Source organism: Drosophila suzukii, chromosome 2R (genome assembly GCF_043229965.1).
Source record: "Drosophila suzukii chromosome 2R, CBGP_Dsuzu_IsoJpt1.0, whole genome shotgun sequence".
NCBI classification, from domain to species: Eukaryota; Metazoa; Arthropoda; class Insecta; order Diptera; family Drosophilidae; genus Drosophila; species Drosophila suzukii.
The window spans coordinates 4,947,702-4,968,934 of NC_092081.1; the positions used below are offsets into that span (position 1 = coordinate 4,947,702).

At 43.7% G+C, this 21,233-nt stretch overlaps 8 protein-coding genes across 9 annotated transcripts; 3 read left to right on the top strand and 5 right to left on the bottom strand.

The window, feature by feature from the left end:
- Positions 1–388: 388 nt before the first annotated feature.
- LOC118877590 (uncharacterized) lies at positions 389–1,958 on the bottom strand. Its single transcript, XM_070994618.1, has 3 exons — positions 1,788–1,958; positions 1,109–1,451; positions 389–1,055 (listed from the first exon to the last, which is right to left on the bottom strand). The coding sequence occupies exons 1-3, from the start codon at positions 1,956–1,958 to the stop codon at positions 484–486; spliced, it is 1,086 nt and encodes a 361-aa protein (XP_070850719.1). The 3' UTR covers positions 389–483.
- A 3,542-nt stretch (positions 1,959–5,500) lies between these two features.
- On the top strand, positions 5,501–5,843 carry LOC108006533 (uncharacterized). The gene has a single exon (XM_017070058.4). The coding sequence runs from the start codon at positions 5,572–5,574 to the stop codon at positions 5,818–5,820; it is 249 nt and encodes an 82-aa protein (XP_016925547.3). The 5' UTR covers positions 5,501–5,571; the 3' UTR covers positions 5,821–5,843.
- MrgBP (MRG/MORF4L binding protein) lies at positions 5,809–6,553 on the bottom strand. The gene is made up of 2 exons (XM_017085518.4): positions 6,139–6,553; positions 5,809–6,085 (listed from the first exon to the last, which is right to left on the bottom strand). The coding sequence occupies exons 1-2, from the start codon at positions 6,551–6,553 to the stop codon at positions 5,898–5,900; spliced, it is 603 nt and encodes a 200-aa protein (XP_016941007.3). The 3' UTR covers positions 5,809–5,897.
- Positions 6,554–6,629: 76 nt separating this feature from the next.
- On the top strand, positions 6,630–8,317 carry Ggamma1 (guanine nucleotide-binding protein subunit gamma-1). 2 transcript variants are annotated; one of them, XM_017085520.4, is made up of 2 exons: positions 6,630–6,772; positions 7,541–8,317. In XM_017085520.4, exon 2 carries the CDS (start codon positions 7,561–7,563, stop codon positions 7,771–7,773), a length of 213 nt encoding a protein of 70 aa, XP_016941009.1. In that variant the 5' UTR covers positions 6,630–6,772; positions 7,541–7,560; the 3' UTR covers positions 7,774–8,317. The 2 variants fall into 2 exon arrangements, with proteins under 2 accessions (XP_016941009.1, XP_016941010.1); XM_017085521.4 differs by having other exon boundaries at positions 6,634–6,772; positions 7,381–8,317.
- A 1,729-nt stretch (positions 8,318–10,046) lies between these two features.
- On the bottom strand, positions 10,047–12,217 carry CCT8 (chaperonin containing TCP1 subunit 8). Its single transcript, XM_017084898.4, has 3 exons — positions 12,057–12,217; positions 10,846–11,876; positions 10,047–10,783 (listed from the first exon to the last, which is right to left on the bottom strand). Exons 1-3 carry the CDS (start codon positions 12,114–12,116, stop codon positions 10,234–10,236), a joined length of 1,641 nt encoding a protein of 546 aa, XP_016940387.2. The 5' UTR covers positions 12,117–12,217; the 3' UTR covers positions 10,047–10,233.
- A 382-nt stretch (positions 12,218–12,599) lies between these two features.
- LOC108017954 (WD repeat-containing protein 43) lies at positions 12,600–15,970 on the top strand. The gene is made up of 7 exons (XM_017085222.4): positions 12,600–12,923; positions 12,986–13,515; positions 13,571–14,056; positions 14,114–14,242; positions 14,315–14,464; positions 15,547–15,644; positions 15,702–15,970. The coding sequence occupies exons 1-7, from the start codon at positions 12,618–12,620 to the stop codon at positions 15,872–15,874; spliced, it is 1,872 nt and encodes a 623-aa protein (XP_016940711.3). The 5' UTR covers positions 12,600–12,617; the 3' UTR covers positions 15,875–15,970.
- LOC108017956 (uncharacterized) lies at positions 14,066–15,527 on the bottom strand. Its single transcript, XM_065863604.2, has one exon. The coding sequence runs from the start codon at positions 15,437–15,439 to the stop codon at positions 14,528–14,530; it is 912 nt and encodes a 303-aa protein (XP_065719676.2). The 5' UTR covers positions 15,440–15,527; the 3' UTR covers positions 14,066–14,527.
- On the bottom strand, positions 15,957–19,384 carry Pgi (glucose-6-phosphate isomerase). Its single transcript, XM_017085223.4, has 5 exons — positions 18,904–19,384; positions 18,079–18,661; positions 17,080–17,319; positions 16,489–17,017; positions 15,957–16,433 (listed from the first exon to the last, which is right to left on the bottom strand). The coding sequence occupies exons 1-5, from the start codon at positions 19,035–19,037 to the stop codon at positions 16,243–16,245; spliced, it is 1,677 nt and encodes a 558-aa protein (XP_016940712.3). The 5' UTR covers positions 19,038–19,384; the 3' UTR covers positions 15,957–16,242.
- Between the last annotated feature and the right edge of the window lie 1,849 nt (positions 19,385–21,233).

Here is a 21,233-nt window from a genome sequence, read left to right on the forward strand (position 1 = left end):
AAAAAAAATAGTTTAGTTTAGTACTTACATTTTATACGACTTTGTTTCGCACCGCGCAGTAGAGATGGAAAAACATCGATGATTCCCTGCCAAACATCGATGTTAGCGATGTTTCGAAAACATCGATGACATCGATGTTAGCATCGATGTTAGCATCGATGTTTCTCCACCTCTACTCGGGGAATCGGTCGGATTAAATGCAAAATATGCCTGTTTTGGAGCACATTAAAGCCATGGCCGAGACACCGACTCCAGTTGGGAACACCACGGCGGCAGCGGACGCAGATGCAGATGCTCCGGCCCAGGCTGTCCCACATAAAGCTAAATTATTAAACCTAAAGGTCTTAAAGTAGATAAAGCAATAATTTTTTTTAAATCAAATTCAAAATTAGCCCCTTATCCAAATGGCAAGATTGTCGATAAGGCCCATTATGTCGGCAATCCAAAACAAAAGTAGATAATGAATATATTATATATATATGTTTATTGGAACAAGTCAGGGAAGGACTCGTCCATTATGAGACCCATTATATCGGCAACGGTCTCCGGCTCCGCGATCGGCTCTGCGTCTTGGGGGTTTATAAAGGCCTGTATAAGGAAATGGAAAGTTATAACCAAATAATATACAATATATACACTCGCAGGCAAATTTTTCTTCCTTTGAAACTGGCGGATGTCGATGGCCCCTGTAGCTCCTGATTGAGCAAAACAACTTCTGACACTTTTTGCAATCAAAGGTCCACCGGAAGTGCTGATCACGTGGTTCCTCAGCTTCGTTTTGTTTTGAGCCTTAGCTCCACAGATTGGACACATAGATTTTACCTTGGAATTAAAAAAATTTTCGATTCGCTCCTTTTCCTGGACGTGGTCGTCCAACTTCTCATGCTCGGCTAGGGCTTTGTGGCTGTGGAGGATGACGCCGCACTCCAAGCAGTCATGAACCCTCTCTAGCCTGTCCCGGTAGACCTTGCGGATCTCATCCACGTTTAGTCTCCATGTCTTGGCTTGTGGGAGCCATGAGACCTCGCCTGCCTTTAGGTCCTCGGTGTTTCGTACTGAAAAATAAGGAAGATTGTACATACTCATGGAGTAATAGGAATGAGCTTACTGTGGCTCAGAGGCTGCAAGGGCGACGAGTGGGCGAGGGTCTCTGTCTCGGGTGAGCCATGGAGAGTTGACTTGCTGGAGCCACTGGCCTCCAGCTCCTCAAAGGGTGAGTGAGGATGGAGAGTTGTTTGGCTGGAGCCACTGGCCTCCAGCTCCTCGAATGATGAGTGAGGATGGAGTGGTGACTGGCTGGAGCCACTGGCCTCCAGCTCCTCGAATGATGAGTGAGGATGGAGTGGTGACTGGCTGGAGCCATTGGCCTCCAGCTCCTCGAATGAGTTCGATTGCTCAAAGCCCACGTCGTCGAAACTTAGTTTCCGTCCTTTTTTTTCGGGTGTCTTAGGCTGGAATGCAATCAAATACATATGTAAAATTAAATATATAAGAAAAGACTATAAAATATTCTATATCCCAGACTTAAAGAAAATACGATCAAAATCAAAGCACAATTTTTTAAAAATAATTATTTCATTTATTCTCAGACCGTTTCTTTGACAGCTATATGATGTAGTCCTCCGGTTTTGATACAATTTAAATCGAAATCCAGAACTAATTAAAAATTGTATTTCCAGGCGTAGGAGGTTATATTATGCTGATCAAGAATATAAATACTTTATGGGGTGCAAACTTCTGACTGAAATCATAATACCCTCTGCAAGGGTATACAAATGTGGCCCTACCTCTTCTTCTTCCCTCCGTCTCTTGGGGACACGGCCAGAATTTGCATCTCCGGCTGGCTCGGACAATTCCTTCAGAGACTTCAAAACGTCCAAAATGGAGGTGTTGTGAAAGAGCGCGTCCGATCCCTTGATCGCGAGCACAACATCTTTGTTATGGTATTTAAAATCCATATTAGAAAAATATAACTTTGTTAGAACAATAGAACAAATTGTTTCCAACTCGCAAATTTCCAATTAGTTTTGCACACTGGTTTTATTATTTTCTATCGGTATCGGGTTTTCAAGCTTATCATTGGCGACTCACCATCAACTGATTAGCTTGATTCGTAAAAGTCAATGGAAAAAAAAAAATATTTAAAAGAATTCATTATTTTTGAAGAATAGAATAGAAATGCCATTGTTCACTTAATCTGCAAATTCAAAGTCGATTTCCGATAGGTACTTTAGCAAAATAAACAGTAGTTTTCTATCATCCTTCCCAACACTGGCATGGCTTTATTTTTGCTTACAATTTTGCAAGCGGGACGAGATGGACTTGGATGAAGCTTACGAGCTCCTAGAATCTGGTAATGTTGATGTTCCAGATATTGATGCAATGCAGGTATTACATGCCGTTAAATTTTTTAATCATTTACAGCTGCCTAATGGGCGCCGGATAGAAGAGGTGTCGGCGGCTACACTATCTTGGGCTAATGAAAAGATTAGCAAAGGATCCGTCTCTCTACTGGGAAGCCTGAACGCCAGGTGGGATTGGACGAAACCCTTCAGCCTCCTGGTCGACGAGCTATGGCTACCGAAGGTAAGTTTTTATTTGCTTTAAGATAGTAGTGTAGTTATACCCGTTACTCGGAGGAAAGGGTATATTGGATTCGTCGGAAAGTATGTAACAGGCAGAAGGAAGCGCCCATAACGCCCATAATGTCTTCCGCCCACATATATGTTATAACCATATATATATATATCTCCATCTCCCTTAGGTCCCTTTAGCTGAGTGACGGGTATCTGATAGTCGAGGCACTCGACTATAGCGTTCTTCTCGTATATTATTTTATTCTCTTGATTTGAATCAACCATTTTCTCAGATTCCAGAGACTGAAATAAATTACAGGGCATCCACCTACGCCATGCAGACCTTCGATGGGTCTCACTTTCAAATAGTATTTATTGAAGTTGTCCTTCAAAATACGGGCGAACGTATTAATAATGTGTTAAATTTAATTATTAACTTTTTAAAAGATAAAAATGTTAGTCATCTCTTGCTGGCGGTTATTTCTGACAACAATCCAATTAATGCTAAAAGGGTAGATTCTCAAGTCCCAAGACTTTGGGATTATAATCATTTAAAAGCAATTACAAATGTTTCATTTACAGAAGTCTTATTAAAAGACTTGTATACAAAACCACTCTTCAAAAATAGTTTCAAAGACGTTTTAAAAAAATTTTTTGATTTGAATGAGACTACCACGCTGTCTTATTTTAGAGACACTTTAAAAACAGAAATTTTTAATCTTCAGATAGCCACCTCTAGATTTTTAAACGTCTCGCCAGGGCCAGAAGTTCTATTCCAGGCCCGCTATTTGAAAAACGATACCCTCGAGTCAGTAGGCCAGAGGTGGAGGATTGGCCTTAAATCAGCTTTGGAGGACCTTAAAATAACGAGAAATCAACTCGAGTCCCAAGGTGCGGAATTTTACCCACGGATCTGGGCGTTGACATATTAAAGGGAGTTAACGATGAAACTGGACCAACTAGGAAAGACCAGAGCACGCAAACGGATGGATGATTTATATAGTATATTAAAGTATTAGTATATTATATAGTTTAATATAGTTTAATATGTATTTCATATAATACTCATTGTATTTTAGTTTTTGAAATGAAACTAACATTTTACCTTCTCTAAATGTAAATGTGTTACAAAGTCGATTAGGCCTCTTGGGGATACGACTATAAAAAAAACGCGCCTACACCTCTACCTCCAAGGTGGTGTGGAAAAGAGCACCTTTGTTTCCATTCTTTTCAGGATCAATGTATGATAGAGGTGCCAGGATCCGTCAGTTATAGGTAACCCCGGGTTTCCTATAACTGATAACAGGTGATTAAAAGTGTTAGTTATAGGTTTCTGGGGTGTACTATCGACGCAGATCCATATCACTAGGGACCCGGACGACTAGAAGAGTAAATTTCATTCAGTCGACGTCTACTGGTTGGTAGAACAACTTGCAACTTCCTGGCCTCCAATTTGCCAAGATCCCACAAAGATAGGTGAGTGATATTGTGTTGGTGTAAACAGTACTGTATCGAAATGTGAACCTAAGAAATAATATATTACTTAAATAAAAAATGTTCTATAAAAAGTCTTATAATACTGAAGACATATGTCATACATACATATTATCGCATATGAATTTATCGTAACGGGTTGTTAATCTATAAATACGATTGTTTTCACTATACCATACTATAAAAACTTTTTTAAAAAAAATGTTGTACTCATTTTTATATCCATTTTTTCTTATTGCAAATTGAAGTATATTTCGTAATATAAGAGATATAAAAGTATAAGTTGTGTAATTCTTTTACAAAAACCTATTATCAGTGGGAATTCCCATTTTATAACGTCGGGTAAGATAAGAATTATAGTTTTTTAGTTTATTGGTGCTCATATAATAGAATGCCCACTGTACCAGTACAGTGTGCTTTGTAAGTGTGTTTACGGGTCTATAATTTAAGCAGAACATTTTGTGGTTAACAGTCGCTTAACAGCAGCCATTGTGTGTCTAGAGCTGTAAAACATCGATAGTGCCCCTACTCGATGTTTTCGATAGAGACAGTCAAAACCATCGATATTTTCGATAGTATCAATCCAATCATTATTTAATTTTTTATTTTGTATTTTAAGCCTATTTGCTTTCAATATTTTTAATTGCGATGTATGAATACAGCTGCGACAAAAACCATACAATTTATTAAACTATTAAAAACAGATAAAAACAAATAGGTTAAAAATTTAAAAGATTTTGATTATATTAATTACTTATATTTTTTTTTATTCATAAGTTAGAAAACTTAAAAATTCTCGTATGCTTTTAAAAGTCGTTATAAGCCATTATCGTTTGCCTTCTGATGCTAAAATCGAGTACATTAAAACTATTAATGAAAAACCAAGCACATTTCATAAACATGTTTATTTTTATTGATTATAATTATAAGCGAAAACATGATTATAAATTAAAGTTAAGAACCAGTTAAGATAATAATGATTATAATAAAATTAACAAAAGAGAGATCATCCGTTCCTCGGGAATTACATGATATTGATATAGTTGATTATAAATTAAACAATGTTAAGACCTACTTGAGATTATAATGAATATAATGAGATTAACAAAAGAGAGATCATCCGTTCCTCGGGAATTGTTGTTGATTACGAATTAAACAAAGAAAACGTTTGATAAAAAATAAAATAACAAGTTTAGATGATCCATTCTTTGGAAAACTGCTCTTATTGACTTTGTACCACAAAAAATTTAGTCCAGCAGCCACTGATTTTTGTTAAGCATAAGGAGCGTGTTTAAATGCTTTGGCTTCAAAGAAGAAGAAGAACCACGCTTCTGCAACTAGTGATGTTAAATAAACGCGATACATCGATGGTGGAAAAAAAAAATCGAGGTATCGCGCAGCCCAGCCACTATCGATATTACTATCGATGTTTTTACAGCTCTATGTGTGTCATAGAGAAAACTGAATTTACGGAAACCTCTCGGGGAATCGGTCGGATTAAATGCAAAATATGCCTGTTTTGGAGCACATTAAAGCCATGGCCGAGACACCGACTCCAGTTGGGAACACCACGGCGCCGGCGGACGCAGATGCAGATGCTCCGCCCCAGGCTGTCCGGGAACTGACGCAGACCGACCATTTAAACAGACGCCTCCTAAAGTCGCTCCTGGACAACATGCAGGCCACCGAAGGCGTAGCGCAGGACAGCGAGAGCGGCTCCAACGAGGAGGAGAACGAATTCGAAGAATAAATGATTTATTAGAGTACAGTAAAGCTAGTGAACTAAAACGGGTAAAATAACAATCGTCCATTTCGAGTGGGGAGCACCTAGATGCGACGGCGCTTGTTGCTTTGCATCGGCGGCGGAGTTGTCGAGGGACTGATGGACTCATTGGACATGGATCCACGGGTTCGCTTGGCCGGACGTTTGGGCAGCTCTTGAGGCTTGGAGACGGCCTTCTTGTCGGAATCCTTGGCAGGATTCGCCGGCACTGGCGCTTTGGTAGCAGGTAGAGCTGAAAAACAGGAAAATTAAAGAGGAGAACTGTGATGACATTTAGAAATCTACCTTTGCCATTGCTCTCTGGGACTGGGGCACTATTGGACGCCAACGGCGCCTCTGCAGCCTCCTCCCCGGCATTCCCCTCCACGGCCTTTTTGGTCTGTAGCGTTCCGTAATCCTGCTCCGGCAGGCTGAACTCGCGCTCCTCGTTAGGGAAGGGCAGCGACTCGAGATCGTCCAGTTCCTTCAGCTTGTACATGGTGCCCAGGTGGCGCCAGATCAGCTCGCTGGGCATCTCGCGGTTCAGGGACTTGGACAGCCGCTGGGCGATGCAGGACATGTAGAAGTGCTTGTTGATCCCGACCGGGCGCAGGCCCTCCATGGCATGGAACAGCTGCAGCTCCTCCTCGGCGGACCACTCGTGGTCGATGAGGGTGGTGGTGGGCAAAGGAGCCACCGATCCGATGTCCTTGGCCATCATTTTGCAGAGAGCATGGGGTTAAAAGTCGGCCAAACACCGCACCGAATGTTTTTCTGCAGCCAGGCAGATATTAGCGATGGCACTCGAGCGCACTCACGCGGTCAACTATCGCAGCGAGGTCCATCGCTAGTTTGGGTGTGTATCCACTTTTTATTCGTCAACTTTTGCTCGATTTTGGCCCGTAGCGTTCGAGAATAAAAAATACATTAAGCGGAGCTGGTAATTAACTAATATTGTGCAAATCTAGTTGTGTGTTGTGTGTGCATCCGTCGAAGACTTCACTTTCCCTCTTTTAATCCCTATGTCTACCACACTGCGCAATATGTCTCCGTGTGTTTGCGTGTGCTATCCTCCTCTGTTCCCCTAAAGAAAATTTAATTATGGGTGTTTCCAAACGGTTGCCGAGTGTTTTCTGTATATAACGTGGTTTCCACACCAGCAGTGACAAGTGGCTATGAGCGCCCACCGCCCACGCCCACTTTTCGCAGTGAATAACCTTGCACTTGTCCGTGTCAAGGTTTCCAGTTAGCCTGGAAAATTAATCAGCAATGCGATCGATTGAACTGGCTCACACGTGCCCCAGAAGATACGTATGTGCGGGGAGTGACTCACCACCACCAGCTATCCTAACTTTCCGCCTCGTACTAAACACTAAACTAAACCCCCTTACCAACTATGTAAATCTATCCTAGAATCTGGAATAAACACCGTATACATATAGAATTTAGCCTTGTGTCGCTGTCGCCTGTTCAATGTTGTACTCGTGTGGGAAAGCGTTTGAAAGAACAGATATCTTAACTACATATAACCAAACTTGTTATTTGCAGCCAGCCATTAAGATCCATCCAACCCAGAATACCCAGAACATACGATAAGATAGGCCTAAGCCCAGCCATAAGGCGAAGCCACACAAGCACAAGCACACACCCACCATCCTGTAATTGCTTTTCCCAGTATCCGTAACACTGAGAACCTTTTCAACCATAGGCCTATCCGAGACAGCCATCATGGACGTAATGTCATCATCCCTGCAGCAGCAGCGCGTCGTGGTGGAGCAGCTGCGTCGCGAGGCGGCCATCGACCGCCAGACGATCTCGGAGTCGTGCGCCAAGATGATGAAGTACATCACGGAGCACGAGCAGGAGGACTACCTGCTGACCGGGTTCACCAGCCAGAAGGTGAATCCGTTCCGCGAGAAGTCGTCGTGCACCGTCCTCTAAGGAGAACGTGTCTCAGGTCCGCCGGTGCCAAGGAGTCGAGGAGTCGTGGATTGGCGGCGGACGTTTAGTTTATTTTTAGTTTAGCAAGATGGATTAAGACGCGAATGTGTGTGGAGTACTTTACCAGTTCCAGTCAACGCCACCTGGATCAATATATCTGTGTGTAAAAGCCACAACAACTACGATTGTCTAAGCAATATAGTTACAAGTTTGAATTCCAATTGCAAGGAATATATATATTATATAAATCGATATATCAATGTGTACCATTCACGTTAACAAGTATTGTCCGAAATCAGAAACAGACACCCAAATTCAAATCTAAATCGAAGCATTTGTTCCAAAGATATCAGAGTTGTTTCCTACCCGATTAGTAGCGCTGTTAATGTACACGAATATCCCAACTATAACGACAATTAATGCGCTGACTATAGCATCTACTACTCTACCTAAACCGAAACTCTTATATATACAAAACTATCAGCGTAATCCGTAAACATACAAATTTATCAATAAACGTAAACTCAACCGAAACGGAAATACATATATTTTGCCTTCTTATTTCGAGAATAATCTGTTATATTTATTGAAAATTGCGATGATAACAGGACGAGATCGAGATAAAAAAGAAGGAGTACAAGTTTTAGTGAAAATGTATGTATTTTGAAGCTTATTAACCACCAGCGGGTGGATCGCAACCACTAACAGCAAATATACGCAAATATCTTATTGAATTACTTTAAAAGCTTTAACACGAAGCAGAAATGCTACCCACAACAACAAGCTAGTTGAACTTATCGCAATATTTAGTGCGTTTATTATCCAGTTTTTCTTAGTCAAATATATTACGAACGTTGCAGTAACGCAGCAAGAGCATATAATACCAAAGAAATCGAAAGATATATTCAATATTTATCTCTAGCGTAGTTTCTCCATTTTAATTCACTATGGCGTAACAAGCCAATATCCAATTAAAAAAACAGTTGCATAGAACCGATAATTTATTTCAGTCCATTATTCTTGCTATGTGAACCACTCCACCACACAGGTATCCGAAGAATCCGAGAATTGTCAGTTTCTCTAGTTTAACGAAAATGACGATAAGAATGTGTGATTTTTCCCCTCTTATAAGAAAGACACCCCACACAGTCCTACACTCACCCAAACCACTCGAATACCCACACGAATATATTCACATCATGAGTTGAGCGCAATTAATTAAAATGTTATTGGCATGAGAGAAAAGTAACAACCACAAGCAAGTTATTTTTGTACAAACTAACATGGTATAGGGCATACTTGTACGGTATTGGAATGAAAAGTAATGATTATCCTGTTCGGAAAGCACGATGAAATCATCACACACAGTCGTACTTACATGTTGCATTCAAAAATTAAGAATTCTATCGAGACAGACTGTCGGGTTCCCAAACCGGAAACGACATTTTAGTGACGATGGAAAGTATAATTTCATTGATCGGTTCTTCCAATGTTGCATTTAACTAGAATTTTAAATTGGCGGTGATTTTAGTTCGTAAAGTTGCAAAATTTAGACAGAGTGCAGAATCACACATTTTTGCAGAGCAGTTTTCTTTTTCAAACATTTTTAAAAGGTTTTGAACCACAGTTTGCTGTCGTGAGCAAACAGCAAAATGTTTTCCAAAATCGACCATCGAAGTTACTTTGGAGGCACCACAAATCGAAACTGCAGTTGGTTTGGGAGCCCATGTTCCTGCTTAAACATTCCGCAAAGAACAGTTTTCGATTTAACGGACACTTCACATGGAGACTTTTTAGTTGTGATTATCAGAAATTTGCCTGGGGACAACCGGACCATCCAATGGAGCACGGATGGGTCGGTCCTGTCCCCAGAGGTGCAATTTTTTTATAACTTAATATATAGGGGGTACTCCGGAAGGAACGAAGAACATCACAAGCACACGTACTCTTAATCATGGTCATCGAACACACTTTAACACGTTTTATTCACTTCAATTGAAAAGCGACAACGAGATCGCATTTTATTCGAAAGTTAATACAAATCTTTTGCGACGCAAACGGGGACGAGTCCTCACAAATATTATTGAAATGTATCTGCGAATAAGCATTTGAAATATGTATTGTACTCAACAAAATGAATAATCGTTTGCTTAAATTTCAAAAATAAAAGACGATAACTAACTTAGAATTGTTATCTAGCGGTGGCACCGGGTTCGGTGCGAAAAAAAATGGTTTGTTTTATTTCAAATCCCCCTGACAGAAATACGGGTTGGTTCAGTTTTCGTAAGTTAAGTTTATTAATACAAGAAACTGGGTGCATGGTTGTGTATGTGGGTGAGTGTGAGAGTGGTTAATGAAATTTATAATTTCCATGGGACTCGTTTATGAAAATACAATGCACTCTTTGTGGGAGCAGGAGAAACTAGTTATAGTAGGCAGTACGAATCACAGAGGAACCGCTTAACTCTCGTCATCGCTGCCGGCAGCCTGTCGCGGCTTGGGACCTCCGGCGCGCTTGGCCATGATGATCTGGTCCACCTTCAAGATGGTTGTGGCCGCGCCCACTGCGTACTTCAGACCCCAGAACTTGGACTGGTACAGATCGAAGAGCTTCGCCTTAGTCGTGTCGATGGTGCTGGCCTTCTCCGCCTCAATGTCGAAGCCGATTGTCTTGCCGGACTCTGAGTTGTGTGCCAAGTACAGCTGGTTGACGATATCTGTGCCATTGATGCCGGAGTTCTCGGCTAGAGCCTTGGGGAATACTTCCAGGGCGTTGGCGAACTTGCGCACGGCGTACTGGTCCAGTCCCGGCAGAGTATCTGCATAAGCCGACAGCTGGGTGGCCAACTCGATCTCGGTGGCACCAGCTCCGGGAAGATAGCGGCCATCCCGGGTCAGGCACTTGAAGTTGTTAACAGCGTCGTCTAAGGCGCGCTCAATGTCATCCATAAAGTTATCGGTGGCTCCACGAATAACCACGGTGGCAATGCGAGAGTCCTTGCCCTCGTTCCTGAAACGGATAAAGAACAAATTATAGCGGATTCGACTTACTCAATCCTTTGATCAACCCACCTGAAGGCAACAATTGTGGTGTCACCCAGCTCCTCGATGCAGACCTTGTCGCAGTAGCCCAACTCCTCTTGACTGGGAGTAGTGATGCGCGGCAGGACGGTGGCATTCACGGAGCGGCTCAGGCGACGCAGATCGAACTTGGAGTTCAGACGCACGGCCATCAGGCCGTATTTGTTCAGGAAGTGCAGGGCCATGTCGCCGACCTTGCCGCCGGCCACAACCACCTTCACACCGGTGTCGGCAATAGCCTTGATCTGGCTCTCCAGCAGGCTCTCTTCGCCGGAAGAGAAGCTCAGAAGCTCGTCAGCCGACTTGATCAGCACGGTGCCCTTGGTCTCCGTCTGGATGATGTCGACGGGGCAGGAGAAAATCACGATCTTGGCCTTCTCGGCATAGGTTACGTCGCCCTCAACAAACCGCTTGAAGACCATGCCGCGGACCACCTCAGACTTGGTCAGTCCGCTGCCCAGGATCTTGCAGATGCGAATGTTGTCCACGTTGAAGGTGCCCTCATCCGGCAGGATGGAGACGCAGGCCTTGCTCACCAGATCATTGAGGAAGTCCTCCTGACCGTATTGCTTCGACATGATCGAAGTGCGAAGTACATCCTTGACCTTCTCCACGTTGCGGTAGTCCTCGATCTTGTGGCTCACCAAGGTGGGCAGGATCTCCAGGGCCTTCTCCAAAGCCTTCTCATAGCCGTCGGAGATCTCGGCGGTGGTGATGCCCAAACGCAGCAGCTCCTCCGCGGACTCCAGCAGAGCTCCGGCCAGCACCACCACAAAGTTGGTGCCATCGCCCACCTCAGCGTCCTGCATCTGACTGGCCATGACGATCAGCTTGGCGGCCGGATGCTCCACATCCAGCTCCCGCATGATGGTGCCGGCGTCGCTGGTCACGAACTGCTTCTCGATGTGGTTGATGATCATCTTGTTCATGCCATTTGGCCCGTAGGCGGAGCGCATGGTCTGAGCGAACTCCTTGCAGGCGCTGATGTTGCGGTACACCGCCTCCTCAAGCCCGGTGTACATCTAAGGATACCCGGAAAGCCATCAAATTAATAATTTTTCCTTCATATGTGCGGCTGCGTTTCATGAGGATGACTAATCACGCGCCTCACCGAGACGGCATGTTTTCTTTCTTTCGTTTTTCTCAATGAAACCGCCGCCCGACGAACCTTATGCGGTGCGATTCCCCCTTGTTGCACTCACCCGGGCGCCATCCTTGAGCATCTGCGACACTCCGGGAGCCTTGGGAACGGATAAAGCCATTTTTGTACACAGATTTCAATTTCACACGGAGTCAGTCGGTAAATTCCAGCTAGAGTTATAACCTCAAAGTGGCCGCGAACATTCTGGATGGGATAGAGATGGGACTGGTCTATCGATTATTATAAACCGTGACTAGGTATTTGTACAAATATATATTTTTAAATTTACAGAATTGGATTAGGTAATACATACATTTTAGATTTAGCATTTATATTACACGAGACAGATAAGAATAAATCCAATGGTATCCAAAGTATAAAGTCACATATTTCGAAAAACATAACCTTTCAGTTAAATTAAAAGCATCTTAAAAAAATTATATTTCTACTTACGGGTTAGGATATTTTAAATATTATTTAATCGATATTTTTATACAGGGTATAAAAACGTTGGTAGATAATTACTTTTTAGTCGTGACTCGTGCGTGACTCACGGAAAACCGTGCGTGTGCTGGGGATAACACTGGCCCCGCGCGCATCTCTAATTCAAAACAAAAAAACCATGTCGCTGGGCAAGAAGCACGTGTTGGGGTTTTCGCCCAATGGTGGCCAACTATTTGCCTCGGTGGACGAGCAGGGCGTCCTGCGGATATGGGACACGGAGACGAACACGCTGAAGCAGGAGTTTACGCCCAATCTGCAGGTGTCCGGGCCATGCACAGCGCTCACGTGGGTCTCGGTGTCTAGTTCCCGGCCCAAGAAGTCGCGGAAGAGCCTTCAGGGATACGATGCAGCCGGTGGACGGCTTCACATTGCGCTGGGAACGCTGAAGGGAGCAGTGGTCATGTACTCTATGGCCGAGGGAAGTGTGAGTAAAAGATACTTTTTCGGAAATAAAGAAACCAAAATGAACTCCATCCATGCTTGTAGATTGCTCGCACGCTTAGTGGCGATAGCCATGATGGACCAGTCACCTCGATCGTCTACGATAACGCTGGCCAGCTTTACACAGTGGGCGCGGATTGCAGGGTGCTCGTTTGGTCCTTGTCGGAGCAGCAATCCATCGCCGAATGGCAGGTGGGACCGGAAAAGCCGCAGAACATAGCCTATCTGCAGAAAAGTCGCGCCCTGGCCGTCGGCTCACGCCAGCTGAAGGTGTACGATATAGAGACGAAAGAGCTGGTCGAGACCTTCACAGGCCACTCGGGCGAGATAAACGCCATCAGCAGCGTTGCCTGTAAGGATGGCACTGAATTCGTTCTGACCACCGCCAGGATGGAGCGCGTTATCTGCTTCTGGAAGATCGACAAGAAGGGCAAGAACAAGGCTTCTGCGTGCACGCTACTTATGGAGGACTTGGCCTACTGTCTGACCAGCGAAGTGCGCAACGACGGCCAGCTGCGAGTGGCCAGTGTTACCCGCAATGGCAATATACACATTTATCTGCTGAACGCTGACAGGTAAGAATAGTGGCTACAGGGCGTTAGCAGTATTTACAAACCCTTGCTTTCACAGTCTGTCGGCCGAGAAGTTCGTAAAGCCCAAGGTGTCCCTGCAAGTTGTGTCCGATGGAGCTGATACGGTGGAACCCATTGTTGCAATAGCGGCTCATTTTGTGACCGATTCAAATCGCTCACACGAAATCCTCTTTGGCTACGGCAGTCTCCAGCAGCTGCAGTTCGAACGCTTTACACCCAACTATGGCGAGAAACTGAACGTTATCGTACGCGCCGATCCAAAAAAGCTCTATGCGAATAAGAAGGGAAAGGAGCAGCTCGGTTACCAGGCTGCCACCAAGGTCCAGAAGCCCATAGTTAGCCAAAAAACAGTGGAGTACAACAGCGCACTACCCATCTCCCAAAAGAAGGTTCAGAACGAAGTGCCCATGGAGGCTCGCCTGCAACACCTGAAGATCCATGGAACCAAACTGAGCGGCGGCAAGTTGCTGACACAGAGCAAGACGCAGCTGCTAATGCAGGCGTTACACAGCAAGGACCAGGCGTAAGGGCGTTTTCCAATAATAGCAATTGACGTTTACTAACAGGAGTTTGTTTTCAGGATGATACAAGCCGTTCTGAACACGAGGGATACAGAGGCGATACAGCTGACGCTAGACCGGCTGCCACTCGAATACGTGAGTCCCCTGGTGAACGAACTATCCATCCTGCTGCAAGGACAGCACTCCAAGTGAGTCTCTTAAAAAAAAGTAATAATAGATAGTTCCAGAACTTTTGTTAACATGTCGCCTTTTAAATCCAGAGTCAGATCCGCTCTGCGCTGGCTGCGCGTGTTGGCTTCCACCCACACGAGTGTTCTGATGTCCGACGACAAGGAGGCGCTGCGCGAGAAACTGAGCATTTGTCTCGGGGTGGCGGAGCAGCGAATGAATTGCCTGTCGGAAGCTTTACAGTAAGTACAGTTTGGGGAACTTCAAGGACAACAAAATAAGAGTTTTTAATGGTGAATGGTGAGTCAACCATCGGACTTCTTGGCATGCTTAGACTTGATATTATGCTTAGGCTTCTCAATGGTGCCGTGACGGCACTCGGAGATGGCAGCGAAGAAAGTCAACTTGGTGTGTAGGATGGTGTCTATGAAGAAGCGCTGGAAGGAGAATGAGTTAAGGCAGCGTTCGCCCAAACCGTAGTATAGCGTGTTGTAGCCCTCAAATCGGTAGGTGATCATCACCGGATAGTGCCGCAGTAGAACCTTGGACACGGTTATGATGAACCGCACCTTGGCAACGGCCAGAGGATTGGGACAACGGTGAGTTGGCCTGGAGAAATGGGCATCCACAAATAGGATTGTCCCTTTAATTGGAACCTCGTGGCGAATGGGATTGCTGATTACGACACACTTGGTGTCGGGCGACAGCTCCCAGCGGCTGACGAAATCCCTAATGTCGGCGATGGCGTTGGAGTACTCGAAATCCCCGATGGTCAGCATCTTGCGCGTCAAGCCACTGGACCCAGAGTCCAGCGAAACGCCGAGGAATCCTGTGTAATGATTTGTAATTGAGGTATCGTCCTCTCCGTTGGCCACGGCGGCGTCGGTGTACCCAGAGGAGACCAAGCTGACCGATGACAGTTTCCCCTTTTTCGGGAATTTGTAACAAAAGAGACCGCGGGGATCCGACTTGATTATGGCCAGTGCTTCGCAGATAGTTCCTTCGACCAGGTCGACGATGCACTGCATATCAGCGTCATCGCAGATCGGTTTGTTGCACAGGTTGATAAAACTTGCGATGCTGGGTATATTGGCAATGGGCAGGGCACTTCCTGGTCCGATGGCTGGGGCGTTTAGGTTTTGATTTGATGTTTTAATGTAATGGGAACTCGTGGAGTGGTCATTATAGCTGACACCATCGGTGCACAATAGGTCCATTTCGGGAAGCTGTACACAACACAATTTTGCAATGAGATCGGTGTATTTTGTATATGTATATTTTCTATTAGCTTTATAAAGTCAAATTTAAAATGCCTTCTTTTCAGAATAACGGGGCGAGTAAATCTGATAATCAGCCAGATGAAGCGCAATGCGGACAACCATTTGAACGATGGAAACGCCTTAGTATTGGACGAGTACCCAGGTGAGCCACCAAAAGATTCTTGTGCAAGATTCGAAGAACAAATCCAACTGTTTGCAGACGAGCCAATTGATGCTCCCGAAGATACGCTGTTAGCTGAAAACAACTGGAGCGACCTGGAGGACCAGCAAGGCAGCTCGAAGAGTATTTCGGACGATGAGCTGGTGGCAGACGACGATCTGGCGACCGACGATCTTAACGCAGACACAGACTCCGATGAACCAATGGATTAGTCAGCCTCCCCCTAGATTAAGTTTAAATGCAATTCCTTGGTCGTCGTCAGCTAAACATTAAACAATTGTTTTCCAAACACAGTTTTCTACACCGAATTCATCAATTTTTATTTGTGGTTTTAAACTACGTGCAACAACGAATAGGGTGAGCCATCTGTTGGTCTAATTCCGACATGAGATTTTATCGATACACAAGCAAACAAACAATTCCAATTCATAAATACAGTTGAATAATGTGCCAATAACAGGGGGTTTGTAGCTCGAGTATACATAAGCAGCGGCTACTCAATAACGGCTCAGAAACTACTAACAATTAGAGCATTTGTGTCAACATTTCATTTTAATTTGCAACAAATAGCCAGACATGATTACTTCCAATTGGCTTTGATGAAGTTAATTAAACCGTTCGTGGAACTGTCGTGCGTAGAGACCTCGTTGCAGTGATCCAGCTCCGGCTCGATGGCCTTGGCCAGCTGCTTGCCCAGCTCAACACCCCACTGGTCGAACGAGTTGATGTCCCAAATGATGCCCTGCACGAAGATCTTGTGCTCGTAGAGCGCTAAAAAATCAATTGATATCAATAAGTGCTCGTGAGCTTGACTAGTCAGACGTACCAATTAATGCGCCCAGGGTGAAAGGTGAGACCTTCTTCACTACAATAGAGTTTGTCGGCCGGTTGCCAACGAACACCTTGTGGGGCAGCAAGTTATCTAGCTCGTTGCCGCACAGTCCAGCCTTGGTGAGCTCAGCCCGAGCCTCGTCAACCGTCTTTCCGGCCATGAGTGCCTCCGTCTGGGCAAGGAAATTAGACAGCAGAATCTTGTGGTGTTTGCCACCGGCAATGGGATTGTGCGTTTGGGCGGGGGCAATGAAGTCGCAGGGGATCAGGCGGGTGCCCTGGTGGATGAGTTGGTAGAAGGCGTGCTGGCCGTTGGTGCCTGGTTCGCCCCACACGATCGGACCTGTGCTGTAGTTGACGGCCTTGCCCGCCTTGCTGACGAACTTTCCGTTGCTCTCCATATCACCCTGCTGGAAATAGGCGGCAAAACGGTGCAAGTACTGATCGTAGGGCAGCAGGGCGTGTGTTTCCGCCTTGAAGAAGTTGGAGTACCAAACTCCGAGTAGGGCCAGGACCACAGGAGCCTAACAAGCAAACAGAATGGTTAACAACAAGAGCATTAGAAACACACTACATTAGATCTTACATTTTTCTCGAACGGCGTCGACCTAAAATGGTTATCCATGTAATGGGCTCCATCCAGGAGCTGCTCGAAGTTCTCGAAGCCAATGGACAGGCAGATGGAGAGTCCAATGGCCGACCACAGGGAGTAACGTCCTCCAACCCAATCCCAGAAACCGAACATGTTGGCGCTGTCAATGCCGAATTCGGTGACCTTTTCCTTGTTGGTCGAAAGGGCAACAAAATGCTTGGCTACGGACTCAGGCTGGAAAGAAAAATATAAATATTAATATAGGTCAGACAAAGGCTAATTTTGGTTGGGGATTTAAGTATGATTCGATCACAGAAAAGTCAATATGAATACAAATTACTGTTGGTAATTGTTAAATGTTTCAAAATATTCTAAAATGAGTCAAATCATTGTGGCGTCTGCCAATAACTTAATTTGAACAGTATTTGATATATTTTTGAAAATAAGGTTGATCAATAACCGAGGTTTATACATATATGGATCAAAGGAATGAGAAATTAATTTAATTTCGGATATAAAACAAAAAATAAGAAATAATCTATTATGACTAATAACAAGTCTCTTTTGAGACCGAATTCTGTGAGTCAGTTAGATGCTTTGAATTATTCTGTAAAAATGTTTCACATTCACAATTTTATCAAAGTAATATTAAAAAAAAAGTTTTTTCCTATCATAAAAAAAAAATTTGAAAAAAAACTTTGTGCCACTAGTCGGTTTTTATCTACTGATGATAATGGTAATTGAATAAGTATAGTAATCTCAATATGTAAAATTTCCAAACTATTCTAATTTAAATAATACTATTGTGTAACAAAGCTTGGTAAATAATATTTTAAAAGAGGACATGTGATTTAAAATGTTAAACATATCATACCAATAGAAAAACCTTGAAACATTACATCACATCATATAATTTTTCGTTTTAGTTGAATTATCTTCAACCAAAACATTATCAGTTATTAGATTAAATGCTTGTCCATTCGGGCGACTTACCTCCTTGGAATGCTCGAGGAGCCAGGTCTTGGCGGAGGTGGCGTTCGTGATGGTCTCCTGGGTGGTGAAAGTCTTTGAGGCGACGATGAAGAGGGTAGTCTCGTAGTTGACCTTCTTGAGCACCTCGGCTAGGTGGGTGCCGTCAATGTTGGAGACAAAGTGGGAGTGGAGGCCCTTGCCGTACGGCTTCAATGCCTCGGTGACCATCAGCGGTCCCAGGTCGGAGCCACCGATACCGATGTTCACCACGTCGGTGATCTGTTTGCCGGTGCAGCCGCGCCAAACGCCCGAGATGACCATGTTGGTGAACTCCTTCATGTGGGTAAGCTCCGCACGGACGTCGGGCATCACATCCTTGTCGTCCACTACGACGGGGTCCGTGCCGCGGTTGCGAAGGGCCGTGTGCAGGACGGCGCGGTTCTCGGTGATGTTGATGTGTTGGCCGGAGAACATGGCGTCCCGGGCGGCGTCCACGCGGCGCACCTTGGCCAGGGCGAGGAGCAAGTCCCACACCTCGTCGTTGATACGGTTCTTCGAGTAGTCCAGCAGTATCTCCCCATCGTTCTGGGTGTGCAGGCGAAGGCTGATAAACAAACGAAAATCATTTGACCTCAGAGCAAGTACGAGGCGGAGGTCGTTGCTGTGACCTTATGCAAGGACAAATCGAGTAGCGACGACACTCGAGAGCCGATGGTGAAAGTGAGAGTGGGCGAAACTCGATGAATAAACGATGGGGGATACACAAACGAGTGTACATACATATGTCTACATACGTAACTCTACGTAACTCGGCTTCGAAATCCCTAGATTTCTTTAAAAACCCACCTGTATTTGGAGAACCTCTTCGGGTCCTTCACGAACAGGTCTTTGATGTTCAGGTCCTTGCCCTGCTTATCGTAGTATTCCTGCAGCTTCTGGAAGGTTGGCTCCTGGTTCAGTGGAGGAAGTGCGCCGGCCATCTTACTTTAGTTTTCCCAATGGTAGGAACAAAAATGAAGGAACAGGAGGTGGATGCGGAGTAGAAGGAGGTAGTAGGTGGACTCGTTAGATTGCGGGTGGATTTCGAAGTGTATGGAAAAGAGCGAACTGGTGAACTGCTTTGGCCACTCGCGACACTTCACTTATAAGCGCGGACTCTGCTGCTTAGTCGTCCGGTAGATGGTTTTATCTGGCTCCGGCAAATCTCCAGAACACCGCGCCACAACTTCGCCGTGTTTGCTATTGATAGGTACTGAGCGGCTGCCGATTTTCCAACGTCCTTTCTGGAATTCGCGAGCACCTTTCAATGTCAAATGAAAAACAAGCGAGTGTTGCCACGTCGGCCGCGTTCTTGTTTTGCGTGGCCGATCGAATCGGAGTTGCTGCCAATTTACTGTGTGGGCCGAGTTGATTTGACCTAAGGGCTCCCTGCTCCTAGATGTTCTCCACAGATCGAACAAAGGACATTAAATAGAATTTTAAAAACAAAATTACCGCCGGTAGCACCATACTTTTCCGCTGATGTGGCAACGCCCTGTGATAAGGGTTGTCAGGTGCCAACAACTATCGTATACCCAACAACAACAATATTTATTGTTATATTAACAATTCACACAGGTTTCAGTTCTGATAAGCGACCGGATTCCGCAGCAATTACTTTTTTCCATAAGAAGTTAATGTGCTAGAGCGTGTTTTTACTAAATTGTATTGGTACTCAGTGTTTTTCAGCTTTTATGGATATTTTGATTTGGTGAAATATCGATAAAATTTCGATGATGCCACCTCGACACCTAAAATATTTAAGCGCTCTTTTTAAAATTACCGTTGGAGGGAAAACATTTTGATAGGATGGATTATGCTGAATTTATAAAATTTAAAATAAATAATAATAAGCAAGTGGATTGTGTCCCAAGTTTCATAAAAAGTTATCAACCGATTCTTAAATTATCCGTTTTTTAATTAGATGCTTAAATCTTCAGTGTAGTTCACAGCGTCACTTTTGTTCCAAGTCTCCCATTTCACTGATTAAGAGAAAATAGCCGCGAATTTTGTTAATAAAACTTAATAGATTTCAAAAGAAGCCTAACATAAAAAATCTTTAATGTAGGTTAAACTTTTAAAACATCGCACTATCCCCCACAATTATGGCGCTCATTATTTTTGACTTTTCGATATGATGCTTATACCCGTTACTTGTAGGGTATTATTTGTTGTGCAGCTACCCGGATAGAAAGCATTATTTTAATATTTTGAGGGGAATTTAAAAACCAAAAAAACTTAAGTTTAGAATATATTTATTCTTATTATATTATACTTTGTTTTCTCATTGTTATACCGTTGCAGAGGGTATATTGATTTCAGTCAGAAGTTTTCAACGCAGTGAAGGAGACGTTTCCGACCCCATAAAGTATATATATTCTTGATCAGCATGACTAGACGAGTCGATCTAGCCATGTCCGTCTGTGCGTCCGTTTCTACGCAAACTAGTCTCTCAGTATTAAAGCTATCGGGCTGAAACTTTCTTAAAAGTCTTATATATTTTGCAGGTAGTATATAAGTCGGAGCCAGCCGGATCGGACTACTTTATCTTATAGCTCCCATAGAAATAACCGGAAAAAAAATTTAAAAAAATTATATCTTTGGTGTTTTTTAACATATAACCTCCTAAGCTCTGAAATAACATTTTTTAATTAGTTTTGAGTTTCAAATTAAATTTTATCAAAATCGGACGACTATATCATATAGCTGCCATAGGAACGATCGGAAAATTGGTGGGAAAATAATATGAAACAAATTATAGCTTCTGTGTTTTTGAACATATAACCTCCTAAGCTTGGAAACAAAATTTTTTATTTAGTTTTGAATTTCGAATTTAATTTAATCAAAATCGGACGATTATATCATATTGCTGCCATAGGAACGATCGGAAAATTGGTGACATAATTTGAAAATTTTCTGACATATTATCTTATACTATTGGGAATATAATTTTTTGTATTTATAAATTTAATAATTATAACTGCAAGGGTATACAAGCTTCGGCTTGCCGAAGCTAACTTCCTTTCTTGTTTAGAGGTGAAGTTAAAAATTATATTATTTAACTTTACATATTCTTCTTCGAAGTTTATATGGACCTTAGTTAAGTGTAGTATATTTCTTCCAATCAAAATATTATT

Coding starts and splice junctions, on each gene's coding strand:
- Pgi (XM_017085223.4), bottom strand. CDS start 19,037: ATGGCCGGCGCACTTCCTCCACTGAACCAGGAGCCAACCTTCCAGAAG. Junction 18,662..18,903: donor AAGAGGTTCTCCAAATACAG/GTGGGTTTTTAA, acceptor TTTGTTTATCAG/CCTTCGCCTGCACACCCAGA. Junction 17,018..17,079: donor CGACGCCGTTCGAGAAAAAT/GTAAGATCTAAT, acceptor TTTGCTTGTTAG/GCTCCTGTGGTCCTGGCCCT.
- MrgBP (XM_017085518.4), bottom strand. CDS start 6,553: ATGATGGCCAAGGACATCGGATCGGTGGCTCCTTTGCCCACCACCACC. Junction 6,086..6,138: donor CCCAGAGAGCAATGGCAAAG/GTAGATTTCTAA, acceptor CCTGTTTTTCAG/CTCTACCTGCTACCAAAGCG.
- LOC118877590 (XM_070994618.1), bottom strand. CDS start 1,958: ATGGATTTTAAATACCATAACAAAGATGTTGTGCTCGCGATCAAGGGA. Junction 1,452..1,787: donor GACGGAGGGAAGAAGAAGAG/GTAGGGCCACAT, acceptor ATTGCATTCCAG/CCTAAGACACCCGAAAAAAA. Junction 1,056..1,108: donor CTTGCAGCCTCTGAGCCACA/GTAAGCTCATTC, acceptor CTTATTTTTCAG/TACGAAACACCGAGGACCTA.
- LOC108017956 (XM_065863604.2), bottom strand. CDS start 15,439: ATGGACCTATTGTGCACCGATGGTGTCAGCTATAATGACCACTCCACG.
- LOC108017954 (XM_017085222.4), top strand. CDS start 12,618: ATGTCGCTGGGCAAGAAGCACGTGTTGGGGTTTTCGCCCAATGGTGGC. Junction 14,243..14,314: donor CTGCAAGGACAGCACTCCAA/GTGAGTCTCTTA, acceptor TTTTAAATCCAG/AGTCAGATCCGCTCTGCGCT. Junction 14,465..15,546: donor TGCCTGTCGGAAGCTTTACA/GTAAGTACAGTT, acceptor CCTTCTTTTCAG/AATAACGGGGCGAGTAAATC.
- CCT8 (XM_017084898.4), bottom strand. CDS start 12,116: ATGGCTTTATCCGTTCCCAAGGCTCCCGGAGTGTCGCAGATGCTCAAG. Junction 11,877..12,056: donor TGCTCAAGGATGGCGCCCGG/GTGAGTGCAACA, acceptor GGGTATCCTTAG/ATGTACACCGGGCTTGAGGA. Junction 10,784..10,845: donor ACCACAATTGTTGCCTTCAG/GTGGGTTGATCA, acceptor TATCCGTTTCAG/GAACGAGGGCAAGGACTCTC.
- LOC108006533 (XM_017070058.4), top strand. CDS start 5,572: ATGCAAAATATGCCTGTTTTGGAGCACATTAAAGCCATGGCCGAGACA.
- Ggamma1 (XM_017085520.4), top strand. CDS start 7,561: ATGGACGTAATGTCATCATCCCTGCAGCAGCAGCGCGTCGTGGTGGAG.